Consider the following 21620-nt stretch of genomic DNA (forward strand, 5'->3'; position numbering starts at 1 on the left):
GAACGTCGCGGTGCATAGCAATAATTCAATTGGGCAATTACTGAGCGTTCATAAACGTGAGGGGATACAGGAGTACCCAGAAAAAACCCACTCGTGCAAGGGGGCAACCCTCTATCCCATGCAGACAGAGATGGTGCTTATCCCACTTGCTGTACTGCCTTCTCCTGGCCAGCCAGGATATGCCACCTCAACACCCACTACACCATGAACTTTGTGAACCGAGTTTAAATTTCTGGCCACGGCGAACATCAGTGGCTATCTCCCTCTTCCTCTCTCGTCCCTGCTATTATCTCCCTCTTCTTCCCGCGTCCCTCCCACTATCTACCTCTCCAATCCGTCCCACCATCTCCCTCTTCCTCCCTCGTCCCTCCCACCATCTCCCACTTCCTCCCCAGTACCTTCCACTATCTCCCTCTTCCTCCCACTTGGCTCTGCTAGTAATCTCCCTCTTCTCCCGTCCCTCGCACTATCTCCCTTTTCTTCCCCCATCCTTCCCACTATCTCCCTCTGCATCTCCAATCCCTCGCACTCTCTCCCTCTTCCTTCCTCTTCCTTCCCACTATCACCTTCTTACTCTAACCGATCTGCCTAATCCTCCCAAATAACTCCCACTATCTCCCTCTACTTCCCCAGTCGCTCCAACTATCTCCCTCTTCATTCCCCTTTCCTGCCACTATCTCCCTCTTCCGCCCCCTTCCCTCCCACCATCTCCCTCTTCCTCTCCCGTCCCCCCCGCTATCTCCTTCTTTCTCTCACATCCCTCCCACCTCCTTCCTCCCCCGTCCCTCCCACTATCTTCTCATCCTCCCCCATCCATCCCACGATCTTCCTCATCCTCTCCCGTACCTTCCGCACCTTCCTTATTTAACACCATTAGGTTCACAGACTCGCCCTCGCTTCTCCCAGTCAAATAGCCTAGCTTAGACACAACCCCCACCATGTTACACTGACGGCATCGACCGAGACAGCCAACAACTATCCGGCCGCCCAATTATCTAGTGAAGACGGCAGCGACCAAGTCGGCAAAGACGACAGTGCCGACGAGACGACTCCACTTCCCAGAACGTGCAACCACGAGCTCTCGCTCTCCGCTGCTTTTATCCGACTCGGCCGCGCCTCCCTTCTCCAACCCACGAGCGGGTTCCAGTGTCTTCCAGGGAGGGTCTCTGTGATCCTTGCCCCAGTGCCTCCGCCCTGCTGACAAACCCGCATGAGGCTCACTGGCGTGTGTACTCCCCGTCCACCGCAGTTGCCGCTGCTGGACAACAACTATTACTCTACAGTTGTACTGCCCCTCTGTACCGTGCCCCCGAGCCATCAACACGGACTCACAGCATCAACACAGACTCACATGATCAACACAGACTCACAGCATCAACAGACTCACACGATCAACAGACTCACAGCATCAATACGGACTCACACCATCAACACGGAAACAGGGTCAGTGAGCAAGATGGCGGATGAGTGCATACATGATGTGAGTGGTGGTGAGTTCAAGTTAAGCACCCAGTTTTAAATCTCATTTACTCCCACCATCACCACCACCACCACCACCCTACATACAACAGTCGGAAGTAAATGCCTACACACCCTACATACAATCGTCAGTAGTAGTGGGGAGAAGAGGGCATCAGTGGGGGCGAGGCATGAAGCGTTGAGAAGCCCTCAGATACTCCATAAAACCCCGAGTTTCATGGAGTATAATTTTCAGCATTACAGTTCCATTTTTTTTACGTTAACAAATGTCTCGCCATATATTACACCGTATAGGTAACTAGATTGGGCGAGGGATGGTCTTTTTTGTTGAACAATCAATAAAGCTACGGTGTTGTACTGTGCCCGTATCCGTGTACGGTACTGTGCACTAAAGGAAGAAAAATGGAGCGGCTGAACCTCACTGCCTCCTTACCGGAGGCTGTAAACATCAAGTGACCTGAAAACTGCGATGGGACGTGAAAGACAACATGGAGAGACAAGAGGGTGCCACGTGTGTTCTTCCATGGCAGCAGCAGCATCATCGCAGGCAATGAGGTTCAAATGGGCACAGGAACTTTGAGGTGGACCCACGAGTGTTTGAGCCACAGCGGCGTGCAATCGGCGACCTCTATACGCTTGGCGCAATCCGCACCGTCATTTCACGGAGCCCTTGTCCACTCGACGAGTGCGACGACGCCGTCCCACCGTCATTCGGCGCCTCGTGGTGACATCACAACAGCAAAGCGACAGGTGTTGTTTATTCATTTCTTGAGGCAATTCGAGGGCCCGGTTACATCGCGTTGTGATACACGCACACACCGTCAACATATACTACACCGGTTATAAAAAAAAAGCAGGGGATAGAAAGGTGGGGGAGCGGACCCGACCACAGGTATTGTTTAAAAGACGTCAAGCGGACCGGGGGTTTTAAATGCAAGTCCATGCGGACACCAACATCCGAACGATTGTACCAATAAATCCTGAACCTTCTGGAAGATTTCAGCTCCCGCTGGTTTGGATCAGGGTGATGTTGGGGCAAATTCCATTAATTGGGAAAGGTGGCAATCTTGTGGGAATGTCCTCGCCAGAGAAGAAACTTGTCGCTTCCATGTTTTATTTTCATCCGACGTCCCATTAGCGAGATCCAGAGCGTGACGGACTCATATGGAGTCGGCCTCCTGTAATTTTTCTGGTCTCATTCTCACCACAGGTGAAGGCAGAGCCACACATCAACGTGCCAATGGGGCCACGGTTGAAGTGGTGGGGCCACGGTTGAAGTGGCGGTGGCCACGGGTCATGTGGCCTCGATGTATTTTCCATGTTGAAGGCCGATTGCCCCAAACATTGCCCGTCATATGCAGTGTCACTGAATAACGTGTGAAACATACTGTAGCATATACAAAATTGTATTTTCTTCATACATTAAATACAATAAACACAATAAACATGAAATGCGTATAGGACATTTATAACTCTCTCAATGACCAAACTTGTATTTTATGAACACACTTATACGAGCAAAATATGACAAAAGTGTTCCAGATTTCAGTTTCAATTGAGACTGAAATCCGGAATCATTACCCCCTACTGACAGACTAATAATACCCGCTCGCAGGCCAAGTGCTGATTCACCTTGGGGCCTCGCCTGGTATAGAGGTCGTGGGTTAAATCCCGACGCCTGTATATCTGGAGTTTGCATGTTCTCCCCGTGACCGCGTGGATTTTTCTCTGGGTCCTTCGGTTTTTCCCTCCACATTTAGAAACATGCGTTTAAAAGTATTTGGCTGCTATATATTTCTGCGTGACAAGCCACTTTATAGCGCTTTCATTTGTGGCCCAGTCGTTCCTGAAAGAGAGCTATACAGCTGAGTGGGCCTTACCTGGTAAAATAAAAATAGATTAGTTTTGTTAGTTTATTTTGTGCCACAGGGGGACAGCTACAGGGGGGGGGGGGTGCCCATTAAAATGGTCGAGATGAGATTCAATTTAAGGTGCTTGTGACTTCCCAAAAATATTATTTATGGCAGGTTTTCACATCTAAACATCCCGGGTGGCATTGAAGCCAAGAGCTCCCACCCTAGGTGAGTAGCTACGAGAGCGGTGCTGTGCACGGCGACACGCCACTTTCTCCATCTGCCTGACTTGGTATTTTCTTTTTTGTTACTTAAATAAATGTTAATGTTTCGTTTTGTGTACGCGTGTATGTACACCGTTTGGGGAGCGGTGGTGCAGCAGTTAGCGCACTACGAACTCAGCCATCTGAGTACGTGGTGTGGGGTGTGTATAACATCGCAAAACTGGGGAGGACAAAGGCAGCCAGAAGTGGGGCTGGCCACAAAACCACTTCTGTGCCATGCCGGCCATCATAGGTGCTACCCGTTAACAGCACTTGCCCCAGCAATCTGTTAACGGCGATACGGAGTACCTTTGTCTTTTTGTGCAATTGTGTGCTTCTGTGTGCGACGCATGCGACGATGTGCATGTTTGTGTTTGATAAATGTACATCCGCAATGTGTGTGTGACGCGTATGATGCGCGTGTGTGACGACGGTTGGAACAGCGATTCACGCACTGCCCTATCCACGCGGCGACCTCTCCTCAACGTCTCGAGCCTCGGCGGAGAGCGCCGCGAGGTTCGACTCCAACTCCGGCTTTCCAGGGACAAACCCCCCCCCCAATGCCCCTCCCCCCAGGCCCATGGGGGGGGGGGGAAGTCGCTACCCTCCCTCACTCCACGCTCAGGAACTTCCTCTTCTTCGCCGTGTTCATGTACGGTCGCCAAGGCCACCCACCTCGGCGGTGGCCGCGTTGTCCAGCGTGCCCAGTTTAATCTCATAGACTGCGCGACACACAAAAGCAAAGATCCCCCCCATGCAGCCTTTAACAGACGGCGTGGGAAAAGCGCTGTTCGTGTGTTAGCATGTAGGAAAGCCAGCACGGCACACCAAGGGGTGGGTGTGGGTGGCCAGCATTACGTCCGATCATCTTTGAATTTACACATCGCATCCGGGGTGGGGGAATGCGAGTCGGGTCACGGTACAGCGAATGCGACCAGAGCAGCGACCCCACCGACTCAAGTTCCGATCCGCTCTACAAGTCACCCGCGGGCCACCTAGCCCGAGGCTAGACTCTTACATTCAGCCCATCATCCTCTCAGGGGTCGATAAAATTTACAACCACTTCGTAGGGAAGTCCACAAGGAATGTGGAATTTCCACCGCCTCTGCAGGGGTGTAAAGTGGAGACGAGTAACAATGTGTCAGGCAGACTTACGCTCCATCTCGAATCACGGTCCCACCTCCTTCAACTCGATGTCCTTGCCGTCGCGCTTGTAGACGTTGTGCCTGTTGGGAGGGGGGAAGGGGGGCACAGAAGTCACGGGAGGGGTCGCGGCAAGTCACACGGACGGCGCTGGACTCTCATTACGTGTCCTCGCAGACGTTTGCCAGTTAGAGGCCAGCGGCCACCCTGTTAAAAACTGCGGATGCATTAGCAAATGAACAACATTACGCGCCTTCAGCTTCAGAGATGGCGTTAAATAAAAACTCTGTGCTGTTGCTCGAAAACTAAAGTAAAACGAAACTATTTTTATTTTACCACTGAGCTATGTAGCTCTTTTTCACATAAAAATGTATAGCAGCAAAATACTCGAAATTCAAGTTTCTAAATGTGTAGGGAAAAACCCGGAGGACCCGGAGAAAAATCAAAGTGACCAGGAGGAGAACATGCAAACTCCGAATATACAGGCGGACACACAGCACCTGGCCCAAAAGTCTGCTCACTCTTTCCCATTCCGAGACATCTGCAAGTTGCCGGGTGGTAGGTGTCACGTCCACCGCTGAATCTCGGTACGCGCGAGCGGCTCGGTGTTAATTTTATTTATAGAGGCGTAGCGCTGCTGTTTTTAAAACGCGTTGCCCTCACCGCAGAGAACCGTAGTGACACGACCGGCACTCTATGGAACAAAACTGTGCCGCACGCCCTCCCGCATGGTCTTATGGGAGCCTCAGTATGTCTTCAGGTCAGAAGACGTACTTTAGTTTTTCTTACGGTTCCGTTTCGACGACGTATATGTACATCATGGAAATGAGAAAGGGTTATAGCCTATACGAGGGATCTTTGTGCTTTGGGGATGGGGGAGGAAGATGTGGGTGAGACTGGCACGGTGCCCGCACGCACCCTCTTTCCGAGTCGCGACGTGAAGTTGTGCATCACGAGGTGTGGGAATGCCTCGGACATCATGTCCACGTCCGGATGTCGTGCCGCATCACCACGCTCGAGAGTGTCAAGTACACCGTGGCATCGTACCACGTGTCACATGAACAGCACGCCGGAAAGTTAGACACACCACAGGTGTCACACAGACTGTACTGGAGAGTTAAACACACTGCCCTTCCATCAGCGGCATCATACCACATCACACCACATACACAGTTAAGACACCACAATTCCCCGTCTGCAGCATCATACTACACACCGCACATCGTACGCACAGCTAAATACACCTCCATCCCCCGTCTGTTGCACCGCATCACACACGTCACACCATGCATCACACCGGGGAGCGGGAGCGGAGTGGCTATCTCATTACACTACAAATCCGGTGACCTGACTTCGACTTCCGGTGTGTCCAAGCATCGACAGTGGGGAGACAAAAGGGGCCAGATGCGGTAATGACCACACCACCCACCCCGCCGTGTGCCCTGCCGGCCTTCGTAGGTCGCTCGACAAACAGCACTTGCCCTGACAGCCTGTTAAAGGCTACACGGGGGAGCTTTGTCGACTGCGGTGCGTGCGCGTGCCTGGCATACCGCGGTGCTCATGCAGGACGATGAAGTCGTTGACGGCGTTGGCGCAGCACGCCCACACCAGCGCCTGCAGCTTGTGGCCTCCGTGGTTCATCGGCTGAGCGTTCGGCAGGATCAGCTTCTTCTCCTGCGGTGGTGGTGGGATGGTGGTGGTGGTGTGGTAACATGACAGCAAGCGGTCACACGCCGAGTCCGCTCTTCCCACCGGCGTCCGTCCCGGCCACGCTGCGTTCGCCCCCCCACCTCCCCGCCCTACCACTGTATCCGACTCGGGTTGTGTTGTTTGTTTTTTCCATTGCGGAAGCCGAGCCGAGCCGTACCGGTATACGGGGTCGCCAAACCCCGTGTTGGCACAACTGGGATGCACCATTGGAAAAACTTTACTATTTATATTTTACCAGGTAAGGCCCACTGAGCTATGCAGCTCTTTTCCAGAAGCGACCTGGCCACAAATCATAGCTCAACTAAGTGGCTTATCGTCATGTGTAAATTTATAGCAGCCAAATACTCTTAAACGGACGTCGATTCTAAATGCGGAGGGAAAAACCGGAGGACCTGGAGAGAAATCCACGCGACTCCTCAGAAAGAGGCACGCAACTCCAAATATACAGCAGGCATCAGGGTCAGGATTGAACCTGCGACCTTCTGTATACCAGGTGAGGCAGTTAACATCTCGCCACAGTGGCGCCCCCAATGGTACTTCTTTCCGTGACCACCGACCGTGCGTAGTGCTACAGTAGATACATTTTCGATGAATGGAAGGGATCGGTCATCGGGAAAAGGCGGACTGAATCGCGAGGAATGAAGTTGACAAAAGCTGCATGCACCAAACCAAAGTGTCCAACGCTCCACCACTTACGACCACCCCCCCCCCCCCACACAGCCTCCACCTTTCATCAACAACCAGATTTCTTCTGGTTAACTCAACGGATGCGAGTTATCTCACACTGCACAAGCCCGATGATTGGTCGACACGGCTCGTGTGAGGTGCAAGGAACTGATTCTTAAGCCGATAGAGAACATGTGTGTGTGTGCGGTAATTTAGCAGTTAGCATGCTGCCCGACAAACCTAGTGACCCGAGGTTGATTTCCGTTCATGGCCAACACCAGTGGCGATTATCTGAACTGGTCCTGGGCCTCCCCTAGATCAACTCAGCCTCAAATGAGTACCTAGTGCGGTGTGTAAACATTACCAGAGAGATAAAGGTGGCCAGTTGTGGTGCTAGCCACCAACACCCTCGCAAACAGCACCTGTCCCAAAAGCCTGTTAAGGCTATATGGGGGACCTCTGTCTTTGCGCGCTTGTACACATGCAATACACGAGGACCCACATTCCTCGTGTGACCCCAAACCCTGTAGCCCCTGTGACCCCGTGCCCGCACCTTGATGAACTGCTTGAGGAGGGAGCTGGGGTCGCGTGAGGTCGTCGCCATGATGTGTGGGTCCTTCACGCCGGCTCAGCGGTACTCGTCATCCATGTGGCTGCTCACTCCTACTGACACGGGGGGGGGGGTGGATAGAAAGAGGTGGTAGATGGGGCAGGGGGGACGGAGAGGGTAGGTTATCATTTGCCATACTTCCCCGTGCAGGTGAGTGAAGGTGTGTGTGTGGGTGGATGGAAGGAGCGACCAGGAATGGTTTAGAATATCACTCTGCAGTGATCGCGTTGATTTTGTGTAGCGAGCTGAGCACTAATGAGACCTGGATGAGTCCCAATTGCAAGAGTGGGTGGGTGATATGGCAGGTGAGTGGGTAAATTGAGTAAAATGATGAGTGAGTGAATGAGTGGGTCAGTGCAAGTTAAACCTCTTTGTTACAGCACGTAACCAACCGTGGTAATCGGAAGTGTGACAAACTAACCACAAAAAGAAGTTCTCAAGAAATGAGTTTGTCAATCTAGACGATGATTTAAAAGTGCAAAGCTCCAGTGGCTTCCTAATATTGTAAGGAAGACCGCTCCAGAAGGAAGACTGCTCCAGAAGCACACGTTATGTGGTGACCACGGCCTTCATTCGACAATCCACCAAAATTTACGCCAGCCACCACACACACACACGGCCGACTCTTTTCCGCGTTCACGCCACGGGATTTTTCAAAGTCCACTTGGGAAGCAATCGCCGTGCAGTATTTACGGTCAACGCAACTGCTGCATTAAACCCATTAAACCGGTGGGGGGGGGGGGGGGTTGAGGGCCCGCCGTTCTCGAACCGCGAACCTCCGCGGCAAAACACGGTGCCACCGCTTGGCAGGAAGGACCGACGGCGAGCCGGGGATGCGCGCCGACTCGGCGTGTCTAGCGGGCGGAGACGCGCGACGCTTATCCCCCTGCCTCAAGAGTCTCGCGGGAAGGAAGAGAGAGAGAAAGAGATGCGAGGAGACGTGATGGTGAGGGATGTGAGATCACCCTCCCCTCCCTGGTCGAATTCCACGGCCTTCTGGAGTTCAAGCGCCTCCCACCGCAGGTCCGTAGGCAGCACCAGGTTTTCTTCGGTGACGACGTCAGGGGGACAGGGGGCAGTGGGTAGGGGGCGGGCAGGAGAGAATTAACAAGGAAGAAAAATCATGCGCACGCATGGATTCATTTGGAAACGCTTTCCACGCGCGGTTGTCTTCTCGCCTGTATTGTCAGACCGTTTTGTCCCATCTTAGTCCGTCTTGCGTGTCTCATTGTCTCTAGATCCGTCTCTAGTCTGTCTTGCGTGTCTCAATGTCTCTAGTCTGTCTCGCTGTCTCTCGTTCGTCTTGTCGTCGCGAGCCCATCTCTAGATCCGTCTCGCCGCCCGTTACCATCGAGCGCCCTCTTGAGCCGCGCCTTCTCCTCTACGAGGATCTTCTTGGCCTCCTGCGCCTTGCGGTAGAGGTACTCGCCGTGCAGTTGCGCCTCCTCAGCTGCACCACCAAACAAAGACAAAGATCCCCCATGTAGCCTTCGACAGGACTGTCGGGTACAAGTGCTGTTAACGAGCAGCAGCTTTGATACACGAAGGGGGGTAGGTGGCCAGCACCACATCCGGCCGCCTTAATCTCCCCAGTGGCGATGTTTACACAACGCACCAGGTACTCATTTGAGGCTGAGTTGACCAAGGGGAGGCCCAGGAACGGAATCGTCACCAGTGTTGGCCATGAGCGGGAATTGAACTCGGGTCGCTGGGTTCGTAGTGCAGCGTAGTGCTAATCGCGAGACGACCATAAACAACAACCGCCATTCGCCACGAAGTGGTGGAGATGTCACCACGGCGCTCGTGCCAGGCTATGTGCAGGTTAAGGCCACATGAAGCGTCGAACGCCCGCTGGCAGCAGGAGGTCACAGACAGACAGACCCAGGTTGCCATTGGTTGCTTGACTGAGATGACTGGCCGATGCACCACCTGTGCCCCCGACTGTGCTACACCACCGCTCCCACCTACACAAACTCTCTTGGGCTATACTCTTTGGTTCTTTCGGTAAAGTCATATAGGCATAAAATATAAAATAAATTAAATCACGACGTTTCGGGCACAACACAAGCGTCCATCATCAGGTGGGACAAACCACAGCAAGAAACAATTGCCGACGTGGGCAAAAGAGCTGCTGTAAACAAGAGACTATATAGGTAAGAGAAGGGGGGAGGATCAGGGAGGAGAGATAGAGAGGGGGGGTATGAGGGGAGTGCTGAAGAGAGCGGGGCTGGGAGTGGGAAGCTTAAGAAATTAGAGATGCGGAAAGTTAAGGCAACACCATAAAGCAGTTAAGGTTTTACCTGGTTAATAACATTCTTCCAATGATTACTCAATTTGTATCCATCTTCTCGGTTGAAGTTATGTCTGTGTTTATATATCTGGATGGCTTCATGAACAAACCTTTGATAGTAGCCCGAAGGTTTGCAGAGCGGCACCACGATACTCCTAGCGACGTCGTTGATTAATGTCTGTAATTAATATCGATGGTGAATCTCTGTAATTAATATCGATGATTCGATTCCACGAGAACAGATTCCACAAGAATCGATTCCACAACTATTTTAGTAAAGCGAAGTACGCGATTCGATTCGAACGTGTTCGTTCCGGTCTCATCAGAATCGGTATTGATTCTGTGCTGGAGGAATCCAATGAGCTATAAAGCTCTTTGATCACAGATGTGCCAGTAGGGGGCACGGGGTCAAACGTCACAACAACAAACAATACAAAAACGATAGGAGTGCAAAGGGAATGGTAGCAAACCACTAAAAATAGGTTAAATAAACCATAGAAGTTCATACTCTTTGGTTCTTTCGGTAAGAAGTCTCGCTCTCCGTTCCACCCACTACAACTGGCGTCAGAAGTAGCCAAATAGTAAGATGAATCGCTATAATGGAGACGCGAAGAAAAACTCGTACCAGGGCTCCAGTGGAAGAGGAGGACGACTCAACACCACCGGGGTTGGCAGCCCCGGAAGGGGGAGGAGAAGCGACGCCGGCCGAGCTGCTCACTGCCCGGCCGCCCGGCGGCTCACCGTCGGAGAGGGCGCTTCAGGTGGCTCACTCCCGCCTCGCCCAACTCCTGCACACGGCGGCATCCATCCTCGACGAAATACATCGCGGGTTATAACCACAACAAATATAACCACAATCACTGCGACCATAATCGCCATAACCACAAATATAACCATAACCACCAGCTACATAACCACAAGTATAAACACTACTGCCACAAATATAACCATAACCACCACAACAACCACAATGATGCTGATACACTCTCACACCATGTGGGTCCCCTTCTCTCCTTGTGTCTCCCTGTGGGTGAGTGGATGGGTTGGCGAGAGAGTCGGTGGGTTGGCAAGAGAATCGGTGGGTTGGTGAGAGAGTGGGTGGGTGGCAGAGTGAGTGACCGGTGACAGAGTGAGTGACCGGTGGCAGTGGGTGACCGATGACTAAGTGGGTGGGTGGCAGTGGGCGACCGGTGACGAAGTGGGTGCGAGAGTGGGTGGCTGAGTGGGTGGCCGAGTGGGTGGCTGAGTGAATTGGTGAGTGGATGAGTGCCAGAGTGGGTGGGTGAATGGCTGAGTGGGTGGGTGAGAATCAGTATGTTTTTGCTGGAGGAATCCGATGAGCTATGAAGCTCTTTTTCATAGATGCCCAGAGAGTGGCTGAGTAGGTGGCTGAGTGAGTGTCGGTGGGTGTGTGAGTGGGAATGAAATCTAACCTGCACCTCTTCATTGCAAGTCCAGCGAGCTAACGCCCTGCGTGTGGTGGGGTAAAGTGTGGGCATGGCCACTTTGCTCCAACACGTCCGGACCAGCGTGGAAGAGTAGACCAAATACCTCTATATAGCGGCCTCTAGTGGATGCCTTTTCCAGCAGCAGGCGATTCGCCTCCACAACAAACCCGTCCCTCCAGGGATAAAAACACACGGCAGTCTGGGAGTGCCTCTCATCAGCTATGGCTCAACACGAGGGCCACTCTGGGGCCGGTTTCCACCGTCAGCGCCTCATCAGCAGCAGCAGCAGGGCCGGGCTCTGCTTGAAGCAGCGCCGTGAACTCAGCAGGCGTCTAGGACGTGACGGCTGTGGGCCAGGCGCCTCCTCCTCTGTCTCCCCCCACCACCGCCGCCACTGCTGATGTGTGCACACCGCGCGAGGTTCTCACCTTCAGGCTGAGTCGACGTAGAGGAGGCCCAGCGAGCCGCCGCTTCAGAAGATTTCGCGAGCCACTGACGGTGGCCGTGAGCGGGAATCCAAATCAGCCGCTCGCCACCCACAATCCACAGCGCGCGCCGCCTCCACTCGCCCCCTGCCTGACCGGAAGTAGCAGCGGGGGAGGGGGGCGGGGCATGGGGGGTGAGGGGGCGGGTCACGAGGGGGAGAGCAGGGAGGGCAAGGGGGGGGGTGAGGGGGAGCATAGGTGGAGAAAAAGGGGGGCATGGGGGTTGTGAGGGGGCATGGGGGGTTGCGAATGTGGAGGGGCGGGGGGGGAAGGGGGGTCACGAGGAGGGGCAGGGGGGGCAGGGGGGTAGCGAGGGGGAGGGAAATGGCGGACCATGGGGCGTGGTCGCGAGGGGGGGCAGGGGGGGAGGAGCTCAGGTGTGAGGGGAGGAGCTCATGGCTCTGACGTCACGGGGGGCGTGGTTACCTTGGACCACCCCCGCCTCTCGCGCCACGTGCTTCCGACTGGCAGTTTGGCCGTTAGAGAGACGCGGACCGACCCCAGAGCAGGAGTGGAACCGAGCTGTGGGTGAGTGGTGGCGGTGGTGGTGTGAGTCTCTCTGTGCGAGTCTGTGTGTGTGTGAGGCTTTCTATATGAGTCTGTGTGTGTGTGACTCTCTGTGTGTGTGTGTGAGTCTCTCTGTGTGAGTCTGTGTGTGTGTGTGTGAGTCTCTCTGTGTGAGTCTGTGTGTGAGGCTCTGTGTGTGTGACTCTCTGTATGTGTGTGAGTCTCTGTGTGAGTCTGTGTGTGTGTGTGTGAGACTCTCTGTGTGTGTGACTCTCTGTGTGAGTCTCTGTGTGTGTGACTCTCTGTGTGACTCTCTGTATGTGTGAGTCTGTGTGTGTGTGTGACTCTTTGTATGTGTGAGTCTCTCTGTGTGTGTGTGTGAGTCTCTGTGTCTGTGTGTGTGTGTGAGTGTGTGTGAGTCTCTGTGTGAGTCTCTGTGTGTGTGAGTCTCTGTGTGAGTCTGTGTGTGTGTGTGAGTCTGTGTGAGTCTCTGTGTGTGTGAGTCTGTATGTGTGCGAGTCTCTGTGTGAGTCTGTGTGTGTGTGGAACGGTCGTAGAGCTGACAGCGCGCCGCGCTATGAACCCGGCGACCCCGAGTTGGATTCCCTCTAAAGGCCAACAGCAGTAACGATTATCTGAACCGGTGCTGGGCCTCCCCTAGATCGACACAACCTCGAATGAGTACCTGGTGTGGTGTGTAAAGATCGCCACTGGGGAGACAAAGGCGGCCGGGCGTGGTGCTGGCAATCCAACCCCCTCGTGTGTTGTGCCGGCCTTCATACGTACTGCTGGCTAACAGCACTTGCCCCTACAGCCTGTTAAGTCTCTACGGGGATCTTTGTCTTTGGTGTCCCATACTGGCAGGGGGAGGAGTGGTGGTGTTAATGTTGGTGGTATTAGTGGTGGGGGTGCTCGTGATGGTGGTGGTGTTAGTTGTGTTAGTGATGGTGGTGTTAGTGATTGTGGTTGTTAGTAGTGGTGATAGTGGTGGTGTTACTGGTGTTAGTGATGGTGGTGTTGGTGTTGGTGGTATTAGTGATGGTGGTGTAAGTGAGGTGATTGGATGCCATGGTGGTCCCCATCTTTAAGAAGGGAGACCGCACAGACTGTAACAACTACAGGGGCATCTCACTCCTCAGTGTGCTGAGAAAGGTCCTGGCAAGGATTATTCAACACTGCCTTACCAGGCATGCTGAGGAGAGGCTTGCGGAGCCCCAATGTGGTTTCAGGAAAGGGTGGTCCTGCACAGATGCCATATTTTCTGTCCGTTTGCTAAAGCAGAGGTGTAGGGAATTCCAACAAGACCTACATCTCTGCTTTATTGACCTGGTAAAGGCCTATGACACCATCAGTAGGCCTGGGCTCTGGGTTCTTCGTGCTTTCGGAGTCCCTGACCCGCTGCTCACGATCTTTAAGGACCTTCATTATGGTGAGCGGACCCGGGTAAAACTACATTGCCGGGAGTCGGAGCCATTCCCTGTTCACCTTGGGGTGCGACAGGGATGTCCTCTGGCTCCAACATTATTTAACATCTATTTCGACCACGTAGTTCGTGAGGCCTTCAGTAGCTGTACCGGAGGAATTTCCATCTGGTACGGATACAGTGGGAGGCTGATCAATGCCCGGATGCCGTCAAGGGATGGCTCCCTATTGGTCAACCACGTTATGTATGCCGATGACGTGATAATTGCGGCTCACTCAGAGGAGGAGTTGGAGGCGCTGCTGCTAAAACTGGAGTGTGCCACTAAGAGGTGGGGCCTTACCATCAGCCCCACCAAAACGAAGCGCCTGCCTGGGTATTTTGTACCATCGGGCACTCCACCTCCACAACTCCCAATCGGTGATGGGGCAGTTGTGGAGAGAGTGGAAAGTTTCCCATACCTGGGCAGTGTGCTCATGACCGTCTCCGGTTTAACAGCAGAGGTCTCACTCCGAATCAGTCGAGCGGCATTATCTTTTCAGCAGTTGCGTAACGCTGTGTGGAAGCTACCTGGTCTGTCGCTCCACACGAAGCTTCGGGTCTTCTCAGCCACAGTCATTCCCTCCCTTCCCTACGCTTGTGAAACGTGGACCCCCCTAATGGAACATCTTTGCCAGTTAGAAACGTTGAGGCTGGCCTGCCTCTGATCAATCCTGGGTTTAACCAGGCTGGATTGTGTGAGGAACTCACAAATCCTCGAAAGATCTGGACAAAGCCTCATCAGTGAGCTCCTCCGGCAGGCAAGGCTGCGTTGGCTGGGCCATGTAGCCCGCATGCCCAATCACCGCATGCCCAAGCAGCTTTTATTTGGCCGGATCGAGGGGGCTGAAGGGACGCAGCACGGGCTAGAGAAGAGATAGAATGATGTGGTACAGCAGGATGTGGAGCTGAGTGGACTTGCCGATAACTGGTACCAGCTGTGTCAAGATCGGCCTCTGTGGAAGAGGCTCGTGAAGGACGCTACTGGGCAGTTGGAGGCAGTCGCCCTCCAACAACAACGGAGAGCGCAGGAACGACGCTCACAACAACGAGCAGAGCGCCGGATGGCTAAAGCACAGCAAGTTGGCACAGTAAGGGGCACAGGTGGTGCATCAGCCAGTCATCTCAGTCAGTCGACCTGTGGCACCTGGGTCTGCCCCGTGACCTCCTGCCAGCGGGCGGGCGTTCGACACTTCACGTGGCCTCAAGGTGCACATGGCCTGGCACAAGCGTCGTGGTGACATCACCGCCACTTAGTGGCGAATGGCGATTGTTGTTGTTGGTGTTAGTGATGGTGGAATTTTTGTTGCTGGTGTTAGTCGTGGTGGTGTTAGTGATGGTGGTATTATTGGTGCTGGTAGTGGTGTTCGTGGTGGTCTTAGTGGTGGTGTTAGTGTTGGTGGTATTATTGGTGGTGGTGTTAGTAGTGGTGTTAGTGATGGTGTTAGTGGGGTAGTGTAGCAGTTAGCGCGCTGCGCTAAGAACCTGGCGACCTGGGTTTGATTCCCGCTCACAGTCAACATTGGTGACGATTATCTGAACTGGTCCTGGGCCTCACCCTAGATTGACTCAGCCTTAAATGAGTATCTGGTGCGAGGTGCAAACATTGCCACTGGGGAGACAAAGGCGGCCGGGCGTGGTGTTGGCTACCCACCCCCTCGTGTGCCGTGGCGGCCTTCATAGGTGCTCGCGGACAGCACTTGCCCCAACAGTCTGTTAAGGCTATACGGGGGATCTTTGTCTTTGTTCGTGGTGTTAATTGTGGTGTTAGTAGTGGTGTTCGTAGTAGTGGTGTTCGTAGTGGTGGTGTTCGTAGTGGTGGTGTTCGTAGTGGTGGTGTTGGTGGTGTTAGGAGTAGTGTTAGTAGTGGTGTCCGAACAGAGGAGCAACGCTCACGACAACAACCTTTGAGCCGGGCATCTAAAATGCAGCAAGTTGGCACAGTCATCTCAGTCAGACAACTCATGGCACCTGGGTCTGACCTGCGACCGCCTGTCAGTGAGCCTTCGGCACTTCACGTGGTCTCAAAGTGCACCTGGCCTGGCACAGGCGCCGTGGTCACATCACCGCTACTTAGTGGCGAATGGCAGTTGTTGTTTTTTGTGTTTTTCGTATTGTGGGTGACTGGTGAGGATGTGAGTCCGTGTTGATGATGAGAGTCCGCATTGTGACGTGACGTGCGTTTAGACGTGGGTGTGTCACGCCCCTTCAACTCTGCGTGTCCCTCACCTCTGTCTCCCGCTCTCCACGCAGAGACCCGGACCGCGCGAGAGACACAGTGAGCTCTGAGCACCCTCGTCTGCAAGTTGCAACTATGGAGGTACATGTGGCTCCTTGACTCGTGTGGTGAAGTATGGGTGGACGTGTGTTCTCCCCTCTGCGTATGCCTACCTGTCACCTGTATACCTGGGTGTGCTTCTCCTTGCCCGCCTAAGTGTGTGCGCGTCTATCAGAGTGTCTCTCTGAGATCCTGTTGGTGTACGTGCCCGTCTATGCGTGAGCATCCACAGCGCTGTTATCTATCCACTGATGGATGAACGCCTCCCTCCCTGAGACCCTACTACCCCTCACATCCTGTGATGGAATAATCCGCCAAGCGCCGATTTCGTCGCACCATCTCTCTGGCGGCTCTCCTCTCTGATGTGTTCTGTTCCTTGGTTGTCGCTCAGTTATTATTCTTGACCGTGAGCCATTGTTGTCCCTCCTAGCCATGGCTCGTCCGGCCCGAGTCCCACTCACTCCTCTTAACAGTTTGAACGATCCCATTGACCTGCCTGTGACCTCGAAATCCACACGTCTTTCATTGTAAATCCAAGCATGGCAACTGATATTGGCCAAATATCCCAACGCTGAGAACTGGCAACATCTCGGCAGGACCCTCCTGAATGTGGAGCCCAGGATGTCAGAGATGCTGGCTCAGTGCTCGCCCACTGCACTTGCTCCAACATCTTAATCAAGCCCATGTGGTGGACCTTCGTCTTTGTGTGTGTAGATCAGCCGAGCTGGAGAGGCTCGGAGTAACGGCGAGTCTTGCACCACGTGGAGTGCGCTGTCCTCAGCACGCACCGGCTCCATCCGCAGCAAATCGCCACAAGGTAAGAACAGAAATGAGTGACGTCAAGATGGCCACGCTGAATGGTGGGACATCACGATGGTCATGTTTCAAGGGGGACGTCACAGTGACCATGATGCATGGGGGGACTTCATGGTGGCCATGTTGCATGGGTGATGTACCGTTCGACTTTTGCCGTTCTCTGGTCTAACACCGACGAGACAAGGTCATAAAGAAGGCTGTCTCTGGTGCGGGCCAGTCAGTTTCAAAGACAATGCCCATATATTATCAGAGCATGTTTGTTTGCATATTTTTCCACAAGTACGTGTGGTAAATGTAGACTTGATGCCTTGCAAAAGGTAGCTATTTGGTGTTTGAACATATTAACACCTGTTTTTGTGCCAGAAAGGGTAAAAGCTATTCTTATTTCATAAAATCCTTCATGGCATATCTGTGTTATATTTATCTAATTCATTAACCCTGTTGTCAAACCCAAGCAACCTAAGATGTCCTCAGAGCTGCATATAGCTGGACATCAAACAAAGATGGTCACTGCATGGCACGCTTTCAGATGTGCTTCTGCAGTCATCTGGAATGCTCTTCTGACATTAGGCAGCCACTGGAGCGATGCACTTTTAAATCAATATTTTTTGCGAACTTGTTAGTTTGTTGTCTTTCCCCCTCACTTCTGATTAGCAGGGCTGCCGAAGCACGGTTTAACATACGGACATAACTGGTATTGGCCAAAACATCCAAATCCCCTGCAAATTCCTCAAATTGGGATCACACAGCAGACGTAATGGCAGCAGCGTCACCCCCATTCTCTGTAAATCATCTGCAGGAACCTCCTGAAAAGGAATCTTGAGACTTTTTGAGGCTGTGCTGCGTAAACGAAAGATCACCGACAGCTGTTGTTATTCTCTTGCCTGCAGCAATCCTGGCTCTCTTTGGCCCACAAATGACCCACCGGGAGAAGCTGGAGCTTGTCGCCATACAGAAAGTATGGTACTTTGCGCTCAGCAACAGATCCCGGGGACACAACAACGATGGATACGACGACCACGAACATCATTACATTCCGGTGAGACTCGCCACAAAGCCCCCGCCGTGGGGGCGGTCACAGGGCGCAGCGGTCGCGGGGTTCGTGGCTTCTTGTCATTGCAATTTAAGCAGCAACCAACCAGAGAAAGCACACGTGCACTCTCCCACACACTTCACAATCAGAAGTTTATTTCCCAAGTTAAGCCCATTGAGCTAAAGAGCTTTTTTTAGGGTGACTCGGCCAGCAGACATCAGAGCATTCCACAATTACAGATTTAAGAAAACCAAACACTTAAAAAAGCAATTATTTCGTAAAATAATGCTCACATGTTGTGATTTTCAAAATATAGTCAGTCTAAATTTGTGTAATTTTGTGCAGGTCCACCATGAGCACCTTCACTACCGCTATGAGGTGCTGAAGAAGATTGGGCGCGGAGGTCAAGGCCAGGTGATCCGGTGCCTTGACCACAAGATGAACACCCTGGTGGCCGTGAAGATCTTGGTATCACCATTGAGGTAAGAATTCAGAGTGGTGTCGTCACAAGGACGACGTTGTTGTTACGTCCAGTGCTGTGGGCGGCCGTGTGATGAGGTGGTGACAACTCGTGCCTCACGTAGAGGGTTCCCCGGTTCGACTCCTGACTCGGGTGCCCTCCTGTGTGGAGTTTGTATGTTCTCCCCCTGTTCTGGATCAGTTCACGCTTACATTACATTAAGTCTTCATTTTACCTAGTAGAGGCATTCCTGAAAAGTGCCACGTTAAGGGAAAGCACATTAAGCAAACATAATATCCCCATATATAATGTAACGATAAAGTTTTGCAAGATATAATACATGCACACAGTGATGTGAAGAGACCAATAACGGAGGGCATGCTGTCACGTCACGTGATCATTCCGCATTCCGCCTACTGTGTCATACCGCTCAGCCGTGCAATTTTATAGCGGGCACATTCCACGTTATAATGGGCGCTTTCCTGCATTAGAACAGAAGCATTCCGGATTATAATGGGTGCGGTCCGCGTTATAATGGGAGCCTTCCACGTTATCATGGGCACGTTCCACGCTATAAAAGGCATGTTCCACACTGTAATGGAGTTGTCCCATGTCATAACGGGCGTGTTCCGTGTTATAACGTGTGCGTTCTGCGCTATAGCAGCTACATCATTGGACCTCCTTTGCCAGTACCAAAATATACTCCCAAAGGAGGTCCCATGATGTAGCCATTCACCCCGAGCTCTCATTACTCTGATAACGCTTGTCTTTGTGCTGTACGCCTTTTGGCGTCCCTGGTCTAACACCGTTTTTGAGACGAGGCTCAAAAGAAAGCTGTTTCTGGTGTGGACCAATCAGTTTCAAAGACAATGCATATATTATCAGAGTATTTTTTTGTTTGCATTCTGACCACAAGTATTGTGGTTAATGCAGTAATGATTCCTTGTAAAAGGTTTCAGTTTGGTGTTTTAACATCTTAACACCTGTTTTCTTGCTAGAAAAAAGGAGAAAATATATTCTGATATTTTGGTACTGGCAAAGGAGGTCCCATGATATTCCACGTTATAATGTCTTGCTCTGTGAGAGCCACATTCAGTCACGACTCAGCTGTGGCTCAGTCTCTAAAACTCAGGCTCAGCTCTAGCTCAGCCGTGGTTTGGCCCAGGCTTGAGCCGCTCAGCTGCTTTTAAAGATACATGAGTGGCTCAGCCGTGGCTTGGCTCAGCTCCTGGGAATCCTGAATGTGGCTGGGGCCATGCTCGGAGTCGGCTCAATTCACACATTAGGGAATCACTACGTTCAGGCAGCACCCCAAGCCCCCTTCTATCCCTTGCTTATTTGATCCTCTTCCCGATCCTTTCTGGAACCTTCCATGAGCGCACTACCGGAACTCACAATGCCATTACACTTGGGGAACGTTTATTTATTTATTTCTGAATAGAATTTGTTTCTGGTCATTCCTTAAGCAAGTCTAAGTCATGATTCATTTGTGGATTTTCTCTGCACAGCTCCAAGCGTGATAAATTTCAGAGAAAGGAGCTCCAGATGGCTCTGGAACTTCAGGGCGAGGGCAGTGATGAGGACTACAACGTTGTCAAAGTCCTGAATCATTTTGACTTCAGAGGACACCACTGCATTGTCCTGGAGCTGTTGAAGTACGTACCATGTGTTCCCACCCCCCCCCCCCCCCCCCCCCATAGCGTGGTTAACTTCATTAGCTAAACTAAAACTTTTATTTAACAGGTGAAGCCCACTGCCCTATCAGTTATTTTTCACAAGCGGCCTGGCTACAAATGATAGCTAAAAAAGTGGCTGATGTGGAAATGTATAGCAGCCAAATACTCTAAACACATGTTTCGAAATGTGGAGGGAAAAACCAGAGAACCCGGAGAAAAAGCCACGTGACCAGGGGTAGAACATGCAAACTCAAAATATACATGCGTCACGGTCGGGATCAAAGCCTCGATCTCTTCCACACCAGGGGAGGGTGATAACGTCACACCACCGGAGCTAGATGTTACTTTTGGGATTCCTGTGCCACCCACGCATTGTGATACTGTGGAGCTGTCATGTGTCCCGGGTGCATGAGGCCACGCCTCTTTTCTCAATAAGCCCCGCCCACTTTTATATAGCCACGCCTCCACTCGATCAGCGCAGTGGTAATGCTTGAGCCCCTCGGTGAAAATCCCTGAGTTCGATTCTCAACTCGGACGCCTTTCTCTGTGGAGTTTGTATCTCCTAATGGATAATTCCACCACCCGGAAACAGAGCCAATGAAAGCAAGTGGACAGATGTGCTAACTGATTTGGTTTATCAGCAAACCGATGACCTAAACCCACACTGAGCTATGAATCATATTAGTCGTGAATGTGCAAATAGAATATTAATATTGTCGTTATCAGAATCCACGCAGTATTGCAGGGTATGACACTGACACTGCTTCGTTGTTGTCATTGTTGTTGCTGCTGCTGCCTCTTTCACAGGGAGAGCCTCTATGATGTGATTATGGAAGCGGGGCTCCGGAAATTGCACATGGGGATGGTGAAAACTTACACCAGGGGCATCCTCAAGTTCCTTTGCCACACCAAGGCCAGGAGCATCATCCATGCAGACATCAAGCCAGTGAGTGGACACAGCAATCAGCGTGACTTTGTTCCAGAGTTGTGTCATTATTGGGGACTCAGTCCATAGAGAAAACCGACCACGTTGGTCACAGGGTCGATGTGTTAGCTCTGTCCGTCTATCTGGAAGGAGGCAGGGTCACGTTACCTCTGGTGATGATCTGGTATGAATTAAACTGTCGTGTAGAGTCGTGTCGCTATTGGGGGACTCACCAAAGAGAAAACTAGCAATGTAGATCACAGCGTTGCCCCAAACTTTGAGAAACACAAACCGGAGCCGAAAAGAATGATTTTCAAAACGTGCCAAACACGCGTTTGAACTGACAGCTGCCCGTTGTCAGCTTCCATGCTGTGAATGGAAAACTTCCCAAGACAAACGCGCGGTGGAAAGCGTCACGAAATCCGTGCGCCCTTGAGTGTGGTTTTTGGTCCATAACTCGTTATCGGGCAGCTGTGAGCAACTAGGATAAGTTGTCGATAGAGCCGCACCCTTTTACTT

At 52.2% G+C, this 21620-nt stretch overlaps 1 protein-coding gene and 1 long non-coding RNA gene across 3 annotated transcripts; both read right to left on the reverse strand.

The window, feature by feature from the left end:
* Positions 1 to 2869: 2869 nt before the first annotated feature.
* Positions 2870 to 4821, reverse strand: LOC142925623 (uncharacterized). The gene is made up of 2 exons (XR_012942565.1): positions 4751 to 4821; positions 2870 to 4317 (listed from the first exon to the last, which is right to left on the reverse strand). It is a non-coding gene; the product is annotated as an uncharacterized LOC142925623 (long non-coding RNA).
* Positions 4822 to 5595: 774 nt separating this feature from the next.
* LOC142925622 (U3 small nucleolar ribonucleoprotein IMP4-like) lies at positions 5596 to 9171 on the reverse strand. Of its 2 annotated transcripts, XM_076068666.1 has the most exons (4): positions 9073 to 9171; positions 8690 to 8770; positions 7668 to 7777; positions 5596 to 6412 (listed from the first exon to the last, which is right to left on the reverse strand). In XM_076068666.1, exons 3-4 carry the CDS (start codon positions 7716 to 7718, stop codon positions 6239 to 6241), a joined length of 225 nt encoding a protein of 74 aa, XP_075924781.1. In that variant the 5' UTR covers positions 7719 to 7777; positions 8690 to 8770; positions 9073 to 9171; the 3' UTR covers positions 5596 to 6238. The 2 variants fall into 2 exon arrangements, with proteins under 2 accessions (XP_075924781.1, XP_075924782.1); XM_076068667.1 differs by lacking the exons at positions 8690 to 8770; positions 9073 to 9171 and having other exon boundaries at positions 7668 to 8435.
* Positions 9172 to 21620: the final 12449 nt, after the last annotated feature.

The sequence above is a fragment of the Petromyzon marinus genome, chromosome 22, assembly GCF_048934315.1.
Source record: "Petromyzon marinus isolate PM22_M1 ecotype Great Lakes invasive population chromosome 22, UKy_Petmar_22M1.pri1.0, whole genome shotgun sequence".
Lineage (NCBI taxonomy): Eukaryota > Metazoa > Chordata > Hyperoartia > Petromyzontiformes > Petromyzontidae > Petromyzon > Petromyzon marinus.